Source organism: Emys orbicularis, chromosome 1 (assembly GCF_028017835.1).
Source record: "Emys orbicularis isolate rEmyOrb1 chromosome 1, rEmyOrb1.hap1, whole genome shotgun sequence".
NCBI classification, from domain to species: Eukaryota; Metazoa; Chordata; order Testudines; family Emydidae; genus Emys; species Emys orbicularis.
Window position 1 is genome coordinate 271,065,030 of NC_088683.1, and position 17,285 is coordinate 271,082,314.

The window sequence follows — 17,285 nt, forward strand, 5'->3', positions numbered from 1 at the left end:
GGCTTTCCCCCATCTCCTAGTTTAAAAATTGCTCTACAACCTTTTTAATGTTTAGTGCCAGCAGTCTGGTTCCACTTTGGTTTAGGTGGAGCCCATCCTTCCTGTATAGGCTCCCCCCATTCCAGAAGTTTCCCCAGTTCCTAATGAATGTAAATCCCTCCTCTCTACACCATCGTCTCATCCACGCATTGAGACTCTGAAGCTCTGCCTGCCTACCTACCTGGCCCTGCGCGTGGAACTGGGAGCATTTCTGAGAATGCCACCATAGAGCTCCTGGATTTAGGCTGCTAGGGATTTCTCTTCCCTAGCAGCCTAAATTTGGCCTCCAGGACAGCTCTTCTACCCTTCCCTATGTCATTAGTACCTACATGTACCACGACCACCGGCTCCTCCCCAGCACTACACATAAGTCTGTCTAGATGCCTCGAGAGATCCACAACCTTCGCACCAGGCAGGCAAGTCACCATACAGTTCTCCCGGTCATCACAAACCCAGCTATCTACGTTTCTAATGATCGAATCTCCCAATACTAATACCTGCCTTTTCCTAGCAACTGGAGTTCCCTCCCCTGGAGAGGTAACCTCAGTGCGAGAGGCAACCCAAGTACCATCTGGAAGGAGGGTCCCAACTATGGGAAGGTTTCCCTCTGCTCCCGTTGACTGCTCTGCTTCCCTGGGCCTTTCATCCTCCTCAACAGCGCAGGGGCTGTCTGACCGGAGGTGGGACAATTCTACAGTGTCCCGGAAAGCCTCATCAACATATCTCTCTGCCTCCCTTAGCTCCTCCAGTTCCGCCACCCTTGCCTCCAAAGTCCGTACGTGGTCTCTGAGGGCCAGGAGCTCCTTGCACCGAATGCACACATACGCCACCCGCCCACAGGGCAGGTAATCATACATGCTACACTCAGTGCAATAAACTGGATAGCCCCCACTCTGCAGCTGGGCTTCTGCCTGCATTGTCTCCTAGTTAATGAAGGGGTTGTTTAAAGCAAGAAGTTTTGAACGTAGTTTGGTTTATAGGTTTTAAGGGGAATAAAGGGTATAAGATAGAACCGGCAACGGACCCGCACTCCCTTCCTGCTCCCCTTCTAAACTCCCTTGCGAAACTCCCTGTTAGCAGCCCCTGTTCGCAAAAGCTCCCTGGTCACTTGTGCGCTGCTTTATAAAGCCCTGGCCTGGGTGAATGCCCCGCCCACTGATTAAGGCTCAGCCAATTACCAGAGGCTTCTAGCCTTCCGACCTTCCTTTGAAGCTCACAGGTTTGTTTTTTGAAGAAAAAGAAAAAAGAAAAGAAGAAAGGGTTTTCCTACTGCCAACTCTGTCTCTCCAGGCTTCAAAAAGTGCTTCATTTGCAAGGAACCTATCCCATTGACTGACGGACACTCGCTGCTTGGGAGAAAAGCACAATCCATAAAAGTGTGGTTGGTGCCAGCAACTGAAACCCATGTCCAGGAAAGAGAGAGTTAAGGCTCAAACTCCTGCTCCTGGAGTCAGCCCTTCATGCCCCAGAGTCCTGGCAAGAACTCTCACCGCAGCCTTCTACTTCGAAGGCAGATGATCCGAAGGAGACAAGCCACTCGCTCAAGACCACTAAAAAGGGTCTGTGAGTCCCCATAGTGAGCCCCGATCGAGCTGGAAACGATCTCCAGCTCTATCGGTATTAGTACCGAAGGCACTGAAGCTGCCTAAAGCTGGTACCCAGGACACACGTGGTACCAAGCCGACAGAGTAAGTTGGTCTGCCCAAAGACCCGATGGGTATGGGCAAAGAAGTACTGGTACCTCAGAGGTGTGAAAGCCATGGAAGATCCACCCCGGGCAAGAGTACATTTGCATGGACATCGGCACCAGCACCGACCCTGGTGCACGTGACACCAGCAGACCATATCCCTAGGTTTTGCATCTCCGACTCCATCTTTACAAGCTTCTCAGCACCGACAAACACCACTGGTACTGATGCCATCCACACCGCCTGATTTCTGGTGTGTGACAGATCTCTTGGTGTCCTACACACCGGACTCACCCCGTACCAAGTTCTCCCAGAGCATTGGACTTGCTGACATCTCCCTGCCGCGCACCGCCTTTCTCATCATCGGAGTCGGAAAGTGAGCAACAGGACTTGGGTTCCCACTGGTCTTATCCGCCATATGGGGCCTTATTTCACTATGGGCACCAGTTATATCGTCCACTTGACCCTCAGCCTCCGTGATTTGGCCAACTGTGGTACCCGCCACGGGTCCCCTACACTCAGTGGCTGTACTGGGACTCTTGGCAGACTCAGAGCCAGCAGGCCTCCCAGGCCCTTAGTATGACATACCAACAGGCAAGGCGGTATCCTCCTTCAGCTGCAGCTTCAAAGGCTTCGGACCTACAGCTGGGGAAGGAAGTTGGGGCAGAGGCAGAAGAGGAAGACGCTCCTCAAGCTCATTTCTGGTCATCCTCAGAAAAGTGATGATGCCTCCTCCGCCATCCATGGCTGATGATTTTAAATCATTCCAGGTCCCATCTCAGAGAGTGGCAGAAGCCCTGCAAATACAGTTGCAGGAAGTGACTGAGCCTCACTACAAATAGGTGGACATTTTACACTCTTCTATGTGGCCCTCCCAGTTAATGAGGCACTCCTGGACCCCACCAAAGTCATATGGCAGACCCCTGTATCCGTCCTGCCAACATGCAAGTGGGTGGACAAAATGTATTACGTGTTGGCAAAGGACACAGAATTTCTCTTTTCCCACTCGCCTCCAAATTCCATCATTGTGAATGCGGTTAATTCTAGGGGCCGCCAGCACCAGTTTAAATCCTCCACATATGACTGAGACGGGAAATGTCTGGACCTGTTTGGCAGAAAGGCATATTCATCAGCCACCCTCCAGTTCCGTGTAGCAAATTACCAGGCTTAGCTGGCAAAATAGGACTACCAGAACTATACGAAATTCAGTTCTTTTATTGATTAACTTCCGGACTCCCATAAAGATCAACTCAAGGCCATAATCAACGAGGGCCAGTTGGTGGCTAAAACGTCCCTCCAGTCTGCATTAGATGTGGCCAACATGGCAGCACGCTTGATTTCCATGGCCTTTGTTATATGATGGGCTTTGTGGCTGCATTTGTCCAGCTTCCCTAAAGAGGTCCAAACCACAGTGGACGACCTTCCTTTTAAGGGGACGAAGTTATTTGCTGAAAAGACTGACACATCTCAAAACACGTTGAAGGATTTGCGGGTAACTGATCCTTAGGGATATATATGCTGGCCTACAAGAGGAAGTATAGCCCTCAGCCACTGGTTAAGCCCTGATCATCACGATATATGTCTCAGTGCTCATCACGAAGAGGTTACTGAGCCACAGAGGAAGAAACCGATGTTCCCCAACAGTTGGAACCTCAACCAACTTCATCTTAGGCCTTCACCTCGAAGCGCCAGTTTTGACAGGTTGGTTGAGGTATCTGTAGAACACTCTCCTTGCCACCTCATGCTGGAAGACCTCACCCTTCCTTTTGGTGACCGTGTTACTCCATTCCGCAGTACCTGGGAACAGATAATCTCCGACAGGTGGGCGCTGGAGATTATCCAGAATGGATATGCCATCCATTTCTCCTCCCTCCCTCCTCCCAAACACCCTTCCTAGTCACTCTTCAGGGACCCTTCTCACAAGAGTCTACTACATCAAGAGGTAAACCATCTACTCAGCGTAGGAGCTATAGAATCTATGCCCATACATCTCAGAGGCAAAGATTTCTACTCTCACTACTTCCTGATATCAAAGAAAAAGGGAGGTTGAAGACCCATACTGGACCTCAGATCACTCAACAGATACGTCAAAGCACAGAAATTCATGATGGTCATCCTATCAATGATCATTCCAGCATTAGCGGAAGGAGATTAGTTCTTTGCCCTCAACCTTCAAGATGCATACTTCCACATTTCCATCATACTGAGTCACAGGTGTTACCTCAGATTCATGCTGGGCAGGGCCACTACCAGTACAGAGTTCTTCCTTTTGGACTCTCATCGGTCCCCAGGGTATTTTCCAAGGTCCTTTCAGTAGTGGTGGCCCACTTATGCTCTCAAGGCCTCATGATTTATCCTTACCTGGATGATTGCCTTCTCAGGGCACAGTCCTTCACAGAGGCTCAATGAGTCACTCAGGCTATGTGGGGCCTGTTTCTGAATCTGGGCCTACAGATCAATGAACAAATTTCAACCTTAACATTGGTACAGAGGCTAGAATTCATAGGAGCTGACCTCGACCCCATTCAGACGAGGCGCTCTTCCAATATCAGATATTTCTCAGTCTCTCCTTATGGATAGAGACAGTACAGTCTTCCCCATCTCTATTCTTGATCTCTAATGCATCCCTCATAGAATGGAGTTCGCATTTGAATGGTTGCACAATACAGGATAAATGGTCAAGACATACCTCCACATCAACCTGCTCGAGCTCAGAGTGGTCAGAAATGTGTGCACTGACGTGTGCACTAATCAGAGACACACACACAGGTCACGATGGACAATGTGGCCTACGGGTATTACATAAACATATGCCCTTCTAGCTTGACTGTGAACCACTGATAACTACTCTCTGGGAATGGTTTTCTGACCAGTTATGCACCCATCTTATAGTAGCTCCAGCTAGGTTGTATTTCCCTAGTTTATTTATGAGCAGGTCATGCGAGACAGTATTAAAAACCTTACCAAAGTCAAGATATACCACACCTACAGCTTCTGCCCTATCCACAAGGCTTGTTACCCTATCAAAGAAAGCTATTAGGTTGTTTTGATATGATTTTGTTCTTGACAAATCAATGCTGATTGTTACTTATCACCTTACTATCTTCTAGGTGTTTGCAAATTGATTAATTATTTGCTCCATTATCTTTATGGGTACTGAAGTTAAGATGACTGGTCTATAGTTCCCCATTGTCCTTATTTCCCTTTTTATAGACTACATTTGCTCTTTTCTAGTCCTGTGGAATCTCTCCTGTCTCAGATATCTCTTCAGTCAGCTCCTTGAGTATTCTAGGATGTATTTCATCTGGCCATGGTAACTTGAAGACATTTAACTTGCCTAAGTAATTTCTAACTTGTTCTTTCCTTTATTTTAGCCTCTGATCTTACCTCATTTTCACTTGCATTCACTATGTTAGACATCCAACGCTACTGACATTTTGGTGAAAACTGAAAAAAAGTCATTTAGTACTTCTTCTATTTCCACATTTTCTGTTGTTTTTCTTCCTCTTTCAATTAAGATAGGCTTTATCAAAGCCTTTATATTACATCTGCTAGAAGAGTGAGTGAGCTTCAGGCTCTCATGATTGCAACCCCCATTTAGAGCCTTTCACAAAGAAAAAGTGGTCTTCCATTCACATCTGAAATTTTTCTAAGAGGTGGTAAAAGTATGTCACCACAACCAGTCCATAAACTTGTCAGTATTTTTCCTAGGCCTCACTTTCACTGAAGGGAAAGTTAGCAATTCACCATGGATGCTAAGAAAGTATTAGCCTTATATTTGAATAGTCTAAAGAATACAAGAAAATCACCTAGACTGCTTGTCTCTTGTGGGGAAAAGAATAAAGATTAGGCAATCGCATTCCAGTGCCATCCTAAATCCATTAGATTCTGTTGAATAGTGTGGTAAACACACCACTATTCCAATTTCAGGAGGTTTTAGAGCACTCTTGTTTAGGGGGAAGGTTGTTTTGATGGCCTTCCTTAGACATACTCTCATATTAGAAATTTGTAGAGCTGGCACTTGGAACTTGATTCATACTTTTACAAAATGTTATTCCTTAGGTCTGGCATAAACCAGATGCATAATTTGATAAAGAAGTATTATAATCTCTATTTAAATAGGACCCACTGTCTGGAGGGAAGAGTTCTGATTGCCAAACTCCCTAGAATGGGAATGTGCAGAGGCCATTTGAAGAACTAAAGGTTACTCTCCTGTGAACAGAGTTCATGAATGACCTCTGCATATTCACATTCCATACCCACCTTCCTCTCTTCCCTTGAGTCCTAATTTGAACTTTCAACCTGAGGAGCAGTGGAAAGAACCTGAGATAGTTGGTATGCTACACCCCCTTTTATAGTTTTGCTCTTCAAACATTTGGTGTTGCAAAGGGAGGTGCTGGGGGCATGAGAGCAGTTTAGTGGGCATTGCTGGTCTAAGGTTCCACTAGTCCACGCTGCACTGATAGTGCATCCCAAAAACAAATGTGCAGAGGCCACCTGGAAGAACTCCATTTACAGGTGAGTAACCTTATAGCTTGTATAAAATGTTTTTGAACAGCACAAAGCACAAAGAGCCTCAGATTCAGAAAAAAATTGAAATAAATGAATAAATTATAGTCAGTAAGTGAGGCTATACAGGGAAGCATTATTGCCTTTCTTGTCCTGAGTGGATTTTTCAGTTCCTGAAAATGTTAAATGAGATGGTAAATGAGGCTATTTAATTCACACTTGCAGCTTTTTCCCCCCCCATTGATGTGAGGCTTTTAGATTTGCTGAGTAAAAGAATTCACCAAGTGAGACTGTTCAGATCCTTTTTGTGTTCCATTGGTAATCAATACTGGTGTAATATTTGCATGTTGCCTAATGCCAATGGACATACCATACTATATGAGGCCAAATACTAAAATCTTTCCTGTATTGTTTTTAACAGATTCCGAACATTCTTATTACAACTTAATCTTGAAGAAAGCAGGACAATTTTTATCCAATTTGCAGATCAATCTCTTGAAGTTTGCTCTTTCCATAAGGGCATACTCACCAACTGTTCAGATGTTTCAACAGGTGTGTAAAATTAGCTGATATATTTGGTATTCTGATATGTTTGATAGCTGTACTTTGAAGTAAATCATGTTGTCTATTACAGCAGTAGAATGTAATAGACATTACTTGGAACCAAACATGATGAATGTTATAAATAGGTTATGTTATAATATACTTTATAAAAGAGTTTTATAAAGTTTTGAGGGGAAAGTAATAGCTTTTTTTTTTTAAAAGGAGAGTTTTATTGAATCTGTTTTTACTTCAGAGCTGAGGCTTAATTTCTGTACTGCTATGGGAATAAAGACTCTTTGCTCTTCACAATTCAAGCTTTCCCCAAGTAGGAAATTCTTTCCTATGATTGGCATTCTGGATTCATTGCTTAGAAATGAGAATCTTACTATCCCCACTCTATATTTTGGACATTTTTAGGACAGATAGAGCACTGTCAGATCTCTACCTCCTTCCATTGCTGAGAAGGGGGGAAGATATGAATGATCTGAGTATGTACTTAATTTCCTATCTTATGCCACCAGCCTAAGCCTATACTTCCTCCTGTTGTTCTCGTGTAGCAATGCCGCTTTCAAGGTACGGAAAGAAATATAGTACTCTGAATGGGATCCTCAGCTGTCTCCTAGCTTAGCTGTTTGGCAACAAGTTCATTCTCTAGTGATGGTGGGTCAATTTGGAAGCCATTTTCTTCATTTTTTTTCTTGCTCTCCTTTGTGAAAGTAAAGCCATTGCTGTAGCTGAGAGAAGGTAGGAGGAGACCCAAAGTAGGAGGTAATTAAAAAATATCCAGGGACTTGGAGGACATTACGGAATAGGGGTAAAAGACAGGGAAAAATGAAAAACAGATGTGAATTATTTAATTTTGAGGGCAGTATTGTATTTAATTTTCTTTTGGCTACTTTTCTATCACTGTTCATTAGCATGGCAGCCAACAACTCAAAGTATTCTTTGAATACATTCCACCAATGCAAAGTATGTGAAAGAGATCTCCCCGCCTACTCTCCCCAAAAAGCTAAAACAATAGATGTGAATATTTATGTTCTTTAAAATATAAATGAATTTGGTAGAATGTTGTTCTGTTGAGAAAACATATGTTTATATGATTTTATTCTTTTAATCTTTTTAATTATTGTCTTCACATATACGCAATTTTGAATTTATCTAATTAGAAGCACAACTTAATAGTAGCTGATGAGTTATTTTAATTAAAGAGTTGTGCATTAATTTTAAGTTGTAGTGCAAGTAAAGCAGATTGGTTGAGTGTAATTGTTGAAATATTAAGATTGCAGCTGATGAACCTCCACCAGAAGGTTGCAGTGCATTTGTGGTTATCCATGAAAAGCGCACCTGTAAGACTAATGAAATTAAAAAACTTCTGAAGAAGGCAGCTGAGAGGTAAATATAATGTATTGTCTTAACTGTCTAGACCCCAGATCTAGCCTGTAAGGTCAAATCTGTATAATATGTCAAAATAATTTGCTAAATACGTGTGTAGAACTAGCAAAGACAATTACACATAACACGGAGGAAAAGGAAAGTAATTTATGTGATTTCCAAGACCTATGTTTAGTGTGCTGGTTATTTTCCTGGAATGGTCATAGCCATCATAACTTTGTGAAGCCGTGCAGGTGATACCCTCAACTTCTTTGTAGAGGTAAGTGGAGCTGAAAGACACTCCCGCAAGGCACAAATCCAGGACTCTGCTATGTATAAAATATAAATCACAAAAAGTTTTAATTATAGGCCTATAAATCATCATAGAAACATAGGACTGGAAGGGACCTTGAGAGGTCAGATTCTAGTCCATGTATCTCTTTGGATTCTGTTGATTACAAAAACCTCCTGAGTTTTACTTGCATGTTTTTTTCTATGACCACAGCCTCTTGCTGGAATTACAACTCAGTAAATAAGTCAGTTGCTTGTTTGTTGAATATCCATGATTTCCACCTAAATACTTCAGTGTGGAAGTTGCATCAGGCTATTTTTGGCAACTCTAGTGTATTTCCTGCCCTGAAAACTTTCTTATAACTTCTTAAATTAAAAAGTATATATCAAAATATTGAAGCTTTAAAAAAACAAAATTAAATTATTTTGCCCAGCATTAGGGCATTTTGAGACCTTGACTCTCACTCCCAGCCTTTTTAATAAACTCTTGGGAATTACTCTAACTACTACTGCAAGGTGGCTTTTGCATATTCCCATTTGTGGGGATGTGTTCCTAACATTGATAAGCTTCAGGAGCCTTCTAGAAAATCAGGGGACCAAATACTCAGATAGTATGCTCAAGTGTTCAAAAGTAATGAATTGAGTCCCAAAAATTCATGAGACTGACTTAAAAATCAGGAAATACAAACAAAAACAAATGCCTAAAATATTCTTACTTTTTATTTTCCTTTTCATTTGGGGGTGGTTAGAGTGTGCTCAAGTCAGAAGAGCAAGGTTTCCTCTGCACCTATGAGGTCTAGAGACATATTTTTGCCTTTTTTAAATGAAATTTGTGATTCTTGCATAATCAGAGGGTTCCAGAAGCTGGGTCTTTAAGAGAAACAGCAAATATCAGGAGGCTTGCGATAAAATGTGAGCTGGCAACACCGGAGCATAGGTTATAAAAGGGAAGTGTGGTCCCCAATTGCTGGAGGCCATCCTTCTTGTGGTTAGTAGCAGGTCCAGGAATAGTTGCTCCAGGCGCTGTGACCTGACCCATGTGGTTGCAGTACCACTCTGGTTTGGCATACCTGCCCCTCCATAGATGGAGACAGAGGGGCAGAGGGCCAAATTGGATTGGCATTGGACCTGGCCCATGTGGTCTCAACAAATTTGGCCCAGAAATCTTGTTCTTATTTGGGGAAAACTGGAAGCAATAACTTAGGTGTCAAAGGTGCTTTAAGGTATGTGGCTATGAATAAGATATTTAGGAAGTTGTTTAGACTTTTAGCTTTAGGGGATCTGTGTAAAGGGAGTGCCATTTCCTTGCAGTGTCAGTGGATTAGACTGTGTATTAAAATGCTGTTCTAATCATGTTAACTATTATGACAGAACCCCGGGCTCGATTTACTAGTATCACATTGAAGGCATCGCTGACACTTTTATTATAGAAATCTGAAGGGCTGCTACCTGGAGTGCTGTTCACACATTTTTTTGGGGTCTCTTTTGATTTGGCATCAGGCTGTGATGTTTGCTGTGGAAGGCCAGTTCTGCAATACTTGTTTAATGAGAACTCCTCAACCCACCTCCTTTTATTGCTTGCTAGAGTCTCACAAGTGGGAATATGCAGAGACCACGTTAAAAAAGAAAATTACAGTAGAATCTCAGAGTTATGAACACCAGAGTTATGAACTGACCAGGCAACCACAAACCTCATTTGGAACCGGAAGTACACAGTCAGCCAGCATCAGAGACCAAAAAAAAAAAAAAAAAAAGCAAGTGTAGTACAGTACTGTGTTAAACGTAAACTACTAAAAAATAAAGGGAAAGTTTTAAAAAAATATCTGACAAGGTAAGGAAATTGTTTCTGTGCTCGTCATTAAATTAAGAATGTTAAAAGCAGCATTTTTCTTGTGCATAGTAAAGTTTCAAAGCTGTCAATGTTCAGTTGTAAAGTTCTGAAAGAACAACCATAACATTTTGTTCAGAGTTACGAACATTTCAGAGTTATGAACAACCTCCGTTTCTGATGTGTCCTTAACTCTGAGGTTCTGTCTGATTGTGTATTTCCGGTTCCAAATGATATGTGTGGTTGACTGGTCAGTTCATAACTCTGGTGTTCGTGACTCTGAGGTTCTACTGTAATTAAAATGTAGTTTTAGCTGTGACTTGATAACATGTAATAAAATCATCAGTAGTTTATGCTAATTTTCAGCTTTATTACACTTTAGTTTGAAAACCAGTTCATGTCTTGTCATGTCTTTTTGTGATCACGCATGATAACTTCATTTTTTTTTTTAACTCTTGCGTGCTTTTACTTTTATTTCTGTAATAGTTTGATAGCCAGAAAGTGGGGAAAAAGTAATATTTTATTTACTGTAACATTTCAACTCAATATCTAATTCTGGAATTATTTTTTTTAATCGCAGGCCCAGACCATATATATTTAAAAAGGAGCATAAATTCCCTACACTCAATGAAAATGTTCCAGTGGTTATTCTTTATGCAGAAATTGGTACAAAAGACTTTGTTAAATTTCACACAGTTTTGTCTGAAAAAGTGCAAAAGGAGGAAATTGTTTATATTCTCCGGCATTATGTTCAGGTATGCAACTCTAATTGACAATAATACAATAAACTGCCATTATTGAAAATGTATTTATGTTGTTTTTGATAGGGCATATCTCTAGTTTGCACTGTGCCAAATTTATGCACATTGTGTACTCTAATTTTGAAACTTACTAGATGAAGTGAAACACCTAACATGGACTTTGAAAGTGGAAAAGAAGTAGTAACATTTTGCATTGTCTTAGCTGCGGGTGTTTTCCACTGAGGTTTATGTAAAATATTTACTAATTCCAACATTGCCATCATTTTTCTTGATTAAAAATTAATACAATGTAAAAATCAAAATTAATTGTTTGCAGATATGCAGGCAGTATTTGAAAACGTGCAATATGATAAAATTACTTTCAGTTCACAAAGATTGCTAAGAACTTAGTAGTATAACACTATTAAGAATGGTCGTCCCAAGCTTTACAGGCTGATGAATAAGCTGCTTTTAATATTTAGTTTCATTTAAATGACGAGGTTTATTAAACATGGGTGTGCAGATAGACCTATTTAAGAGGAAAAATATGTATTTATTTGACAGGGGTTTGCAGCTCCATATTGCTACCCAACAAGCTCTGTAGAGATGATACAATTTTAATTTTTGGGGTTCCGTGGAAAAGTTCAGGGAGTTACTTTCGGAGAACGCTAGGCAGGAGTTCTCTTACCTGGTCAATGAGGGCAAACTGGTCACGAGAACTCCACTGCAGTTCTGGAGGCAGCAAATTCGGCAACTAAACCCAGGATCTCCGCAGAGGCCAACCGTAGATCATCCTGGCTGCAGTCTTCTGGTCTTCCCTATGAAGTCCACAGTACTATCCAGGACTTACTATTTGAGGGTCCTGCTCTATTCTTATACCAGACGGGCAGCAAGCTCCATGGACTTACTGACTCTAGAGCCACTGTGAAGTTCTTAGGTCTGTATACACATGCTCCGGTCAGGAAGCACTATCAGCCACAACAGACACAGTGATATTCTGCTCCTCCTCCTCAGCAGGATCTATATAAAAAAAAAAGGTCTGGGGGTTATAGGCGTAGGCCTCCCACTCCTACTGCTCTGGCTCTGGGCCCCTTAAGACACCCAGGAACCACAAAATAGGCATTTTGATGAGCCAGACCCTCTCACCTTCGCAAACTGTCTGTCCCACTTCCACAGAGCTTGGTCCCAGATTACTTGGGATAAGTGGCTCTTGAGTTATACTCAGTAGTAAAAGTGTCCTCCCATGTCCTCACCTCCCTAGATTGGTAGACAGATTCAGCCAATGGATGTGTAGGTGTTCGCTCTCCCACGCTAGTGACAGATGCTTCTGCTCTGGGATGAGGAGCCTACTTGGGTTTTCTACAAATACAGGTTGTATGGTCCTCAGAGGACTTAGCTTTACACACCAATGTCAAAGAACTGAAAGCTGTCAGATTGGTGTGCCAAGGATTTCTATTGCAGATTAGGGGAAGCAGCCTGCTAGTTCTCACAGACAACATGGCAGCAATGTTTTACCTCAAGAAGCAGGGGAGAGCCCACTGTTCTCCACTCTATCCAGAAGGAAACTCTGTATTGCCATCTCAGAAAATCTAGAAGCATCTTACCTGCTTGCAGACCACTTGAGCAGATCGTTTGAGTCACCATAAGTGGTGCCCAGATGTGGCCAGATAGGTCTTCCAGCAGTGGGGGTTTCTCCAAGTGGACCTATTTGCAACCAAGTCCAACAGAAAGTGTCAGTAGTTCTGTTCTTTTCAGGTTCACAGCACAGAGTCCATAACAGAAGCCTTTTTACTGGAGTGGTCAAGCAGGCTCCTCTACGCTCTTCCACCAATCCCACTCATTCACAGGGTATTGCTAAACATAACACAGGAACAGGCCAGAGTCATACTTATAGCCCCGTACTTATAGTCCTGGAGCTGTCCGTGAAACTTCAATCTCACTTCCACTAGACTTGGACCTAATCTTCCAGGATCATGGACGCCTAGTCCACCCGAGCTTATGGTTCCTTCACTTAACTGAATGGATGCTCCATAGCTAGACAGAGAGAGCAAGCTTGCTCAAAAGATGTTCAAGAGGTCCTGCTAAATAGTAAAAAGCCCTCTATAAGAGCTGCTTACCTTGCTAAATGGAGGTGTTTCTCCATCTGGTCTCACCAGAATGGGGTATCACCGACCAGTTCTTCAGTTCAGCATATTCTGGACTACTTCTTTTACCTGAAACAGCATGGTTTGTTGGTTAGTTCCATCAAAGTACATCTGGCTGCTATTTGCATTCCATCCTAATTGCTCTATTTTCTCTGGTGAAATGCCCATAAGGTTTTTAAAGGGCTTAGTCAATTATATCCTCAAGTTCAAGCTCCTGTTCCCCCATGGGCTCTAAACTTAGTATTGTCAAGTCATATGGGTCCCCTTTTTGAACCATTTGCTAGCTGCTCACTGTTGCATCTGTCAATGAAGGTGGCATTTTTGGTGGCCATTACCTTGGCCAGAAGAGCTGCGGGCATTAATGGTGGTACCTCCATACATGATCTTTTTTTAAGGCCAGCATTTATCTGTGTCCTTATCCAAAGTTCATCCCAAAGGTGGTTTCCTCTTTCCAGTCAACTGCCAATTTATTTGCCTATATTCTACCCAAAACCACATAAAACTAGGGAGGAAGATCATTTGCATACCTTGGACATCAGAAGAGTCTTGGCACTTTATCTGAACAGAACCAGTCACTTTTGTAAATCCTCCTAGCTGGTTGAATCAGAGGCAGACAGAGTAAGAGGTCAGTCATTTTTCATCCAGAGAATTTCTTCCTGGATCACATCTGGAAACTCATGTACTGTAATGTGGCTAATGTTGCTCCACCCGACAGAGTCACAGCTCATTCAGTGAGGTCACAATCAGTCTTGGCAGCCTTTCTGGCACAAGTTCCAACTGCATATGTTTGTAGAGTGGCAACTTGTTCCTACATTTGCCTCCCTCTCTGTGCTGTGGCTCAAGACTCCAGAGACAATGCTAGGGTGGAATGAGTTATTCTCCAATATTTATTGAAATAGACTCTGATCCTGCCTCATGTCTTATGGCTTGTGAGTCACTGAGAATGGACTGTATATGTGCAATCACTTGAAGAAGAAGAAATGGGTTCCATAACTTTTCTTTGAAGTGTGTTGCACATGTCTACTCCACAACTCACTGTCCTTCCCCTATTCATCAGAGTTATGGCAAGAAGGAGGAAGGCAAGGGATGGTTCTGGTCTTTTCCCTGCATGCAGTGGCATGTGGCAGCAGGGGGAGTCCCTCAATGGGTACTGCTGAGGAAAGAAGTTTTTGACAGCCATGTGCTGGGTGCATTGACACAAAGAGTGGAAGAGATGTGCAACACATCTCAAAGAACAACCGTTATGGAATAGGTTTGTAACTTTTTTTATCTGGTTGATGGAACAAACTGTATTGTGAACAATAATTGAAAATATCAGTTTCAGATTGATAAGTAACAACTGTTTCATGACATTTTTAACTTGATTACATTAGATGATGTACATTTTCTATAAAGGGCACTTTTTAAAGTTATATTTTTCACTTGTTAAAATATGTTCAAACAGAAACCAAGCTCCAGGAAAATGTATTTGTCTGGATACGGTGTGGAACTTGCAATAAAGAGTACAGAATACAAAGCAGTGGATGACATTCAGATTAAAGGTATATTTTTGTTCTCTGTACTGTGTTATTGGAGACACTATTTCAAAATATTTAGCACCATCTTGAATTTTGAAGATCGTTATGCTCTGAATATGTTTAAATTTTGTTGACATATATAGTTTATTTGTACAGGATATGTCAAAAGTAGTCTCAGGCATTGAGAATTAACATAGAAATCTATATCCATGGAAGTTTTTATAGACAAAAATGTTTAGGGGATAGGGAATTACTTACTAGTAGCTATTGATCTCTGAAGATATACATCATAACATAGCCCATATTCCTTCTTCCCCAGTAGGTTGAGGGTTCTTTAATCTTTGTCATTTTAGTATTCTATCTCTATCTGTTAAGGCATCTCTAAAGTATCTAGTAACAGTGACTAGGTACCAGTTTTTATATGTATGAGAATAACTTCATCTCCTTGGTTGGAAAAGATTTGCCTGTAGAAGCACATTTGATTTTCAGGGACTGAAATGAGACATATACTGCTGAAACAAATGGCTTTAGTACTTTAGGCTTGGAGAGATCCCTCAAGTGTTGCACAAAAGCCAAAAGTGGCAATTTACGATGTATACCTTCAGAAAACTATGATTACAGATAAGTTATTCTGAAGGGTGGTCACCATAACAGACCACCACTCTTTCACCTTTTTATTCCTCAGACTTCAGGGTTTTGTACTTTTTTTTTTTTTTGGTCACATTCTTTTGTTTTCGAAGTTAGATTACTGCAGTGAGTTCTTCCTGGTGTGACTTCTTTAAATTGCAGCTAGAGCAGAATGCATCAGCCTGTTTAAGGGTTTTGTGCAAACTATTTAAACCTGTGCTAGCTGATCTCATCTGGCTATTGATTGATTTACTTTTAAAGCCCAACATTGTTTGGATTTGGACTATTGGAAAGACTTCCTCCTTGTGTATCATCACATTTGAGATCATCTGAGGCATTTAGCCTGACAGTCTCCTCTTGGTATAAATAGCAAGTGGAGGTCATTCCCACCTAAAGGGTCCATTGTTGTGGAAATCTCTCCGTTCCTTAGTTTGCAAGAGCCCTGGTTTCATGACTTTCAGCACACATTGCAAGAACAATCTGTTTTAGGCTTTTTTGAGGAAGGAGTTTATCTTTGATTTATATGTCAAATGTTTAAGCCAGTATTGGTATTGGACAGGAGCTTTGGGGTTAGGAAGTTTCTATGGAAGATCCTTTAAAATAATATTTTTGTTTTGCTTGTGGATGATACTAATAGTTTGTAAATGTTAAAAGAGAAGATATTAAATGATATTATGGTATTAGAGAGGAACTTGTTTTTAGGGCTGAGATTATCTTTTCTAATGATTTGACTTTTTTGGTTTTTAAAAAATATTTTTAAACTGCAAATGCCTAAATTACTGGCTGTTAGCTACATTTACTAACTGAAATAAATAAGAACTTAATGATTAGTTTATTCTTTCTTTACAAAATAAACTGCCTCTTGGAGGCAGTAGGTGTCAGTGTCTTTTTCTGCAGCAGCAGTGCATGTTGCCTGGTTAGCGTAGTGGCTCAGAACTTTAGAATCATAATAGTTCCCATTTGATCTTGTGCTATGAGTGTGGAGTGTGGACTTTGAGGCCTGGTTTATACTAAAAAAGTTATTACCCACTGTTGACAGTGTTATCAATAGATTTAGCTGCTCATGTTTAACTGCAAATGTAAACCAGGACCAACCATACTCAGCATTGCTTCAGAAAGCCATTAAGACTACAGTTTTTAATAGGGTTGCCGGGCATCCGGTTTTCGGCGGTGTTAAAAGTCCGGTCAGCGGCACAGCGGGGGCCCGGGGTTAAGGCAGGCTCCCTGCCTGCTCTAGCTCTGCATGGCTCCTGGAAGCGGCTGCCAGGTCCTTGTGTGCCCCGAGTGCTAGCTCCGGAGCTCCCATTGGCCGGGATCTGCAACCAATGGGAGCTGCGGGGGCCGGCGACTCGGGGTGCGGGGGCAGCACGCAGAGTCTCCCTGGCCACCCATGTGCCTAGGGGTGGCAGGGACCTGGTGGCCGCTTCCTGGGAGCCACGATAAGTGTCACAAGGACCCCACACCCACTCCTGCACCCCAACCCCCTGTAGCAGCCCGCAGTCCCTTCCTGTACCCAAACTCCCTCCCAGAACCCGCACCCTCCTGCCCCAGCCCTGACCCCTCTCCTGCACCCCAAAACCCTCATCCCTGGCCCCACCCCAGAGCCTGCACCCCTAGCTGGAGTCCTCACCCCCCTGCACTCCAACCCCCTGCCCCAGCCTGGAGCCCTCTCCGTAACCTGAATCCCTCATTTCTGACCCCACCTGTACCCCGCACCCCCAGCCAACAGCCCATACCCCTCTGTACTCTAACCCCCTGCCACAGCCCGGTGAAAGTGAGAGAGGGTGGGGGAGAGTGAGTGACGGAGGGAAGGGGGATGAAGCAAGCAGGGGCAGGGCCTCAGAGAATGGGCGGGTTAGGGGCAGGGCCTCAGGAGACGGAGCGGGGCAGGGGTGTTCGGTTTTGTGCCATTAGAAAGTTGGCAACCCTAGTTTTTAAGCATGGTTTTCTGAAACGGTGCTAAGCATGGTTGCTTCTGGTCTACACGT

At 42.6% G+C, this 17,285-nt stretch overlaps 1 protein-coding gene across 1 annotated transcript in view; it reads left to right on the top strand.

Annotated features, from left to right (window-relative positions):
- The window catches only part of UGGT2 (UDP-glucose glycoprotein glucosyltransferase 2), a 267,640-nt gene that overhangs the window by 13,471 nt on the left and 236,884 nt on the right, over positions 1–17,285 (top strand). Inside the window, exons 3-6 of the mRNA XM_065407070.1 lie at positions 6,658–6,788; positions 8,059–8,171; positions 10,850–11,024; positions 14,598–14,694. Of these exons, the coding sequence (XP_065263142.1) occupies positions 6,658–6,788; positions 8,059–8,171; positions 10,850–11,024; positions 14,598–14,694 (516 nt within the window). The remainder of the gene's footprint in view (positions 1–6,657; positions 6,789–8,058; positions 8,172–10,849; positions 11,025–14,597; positions 14,695–17,285) is intronic.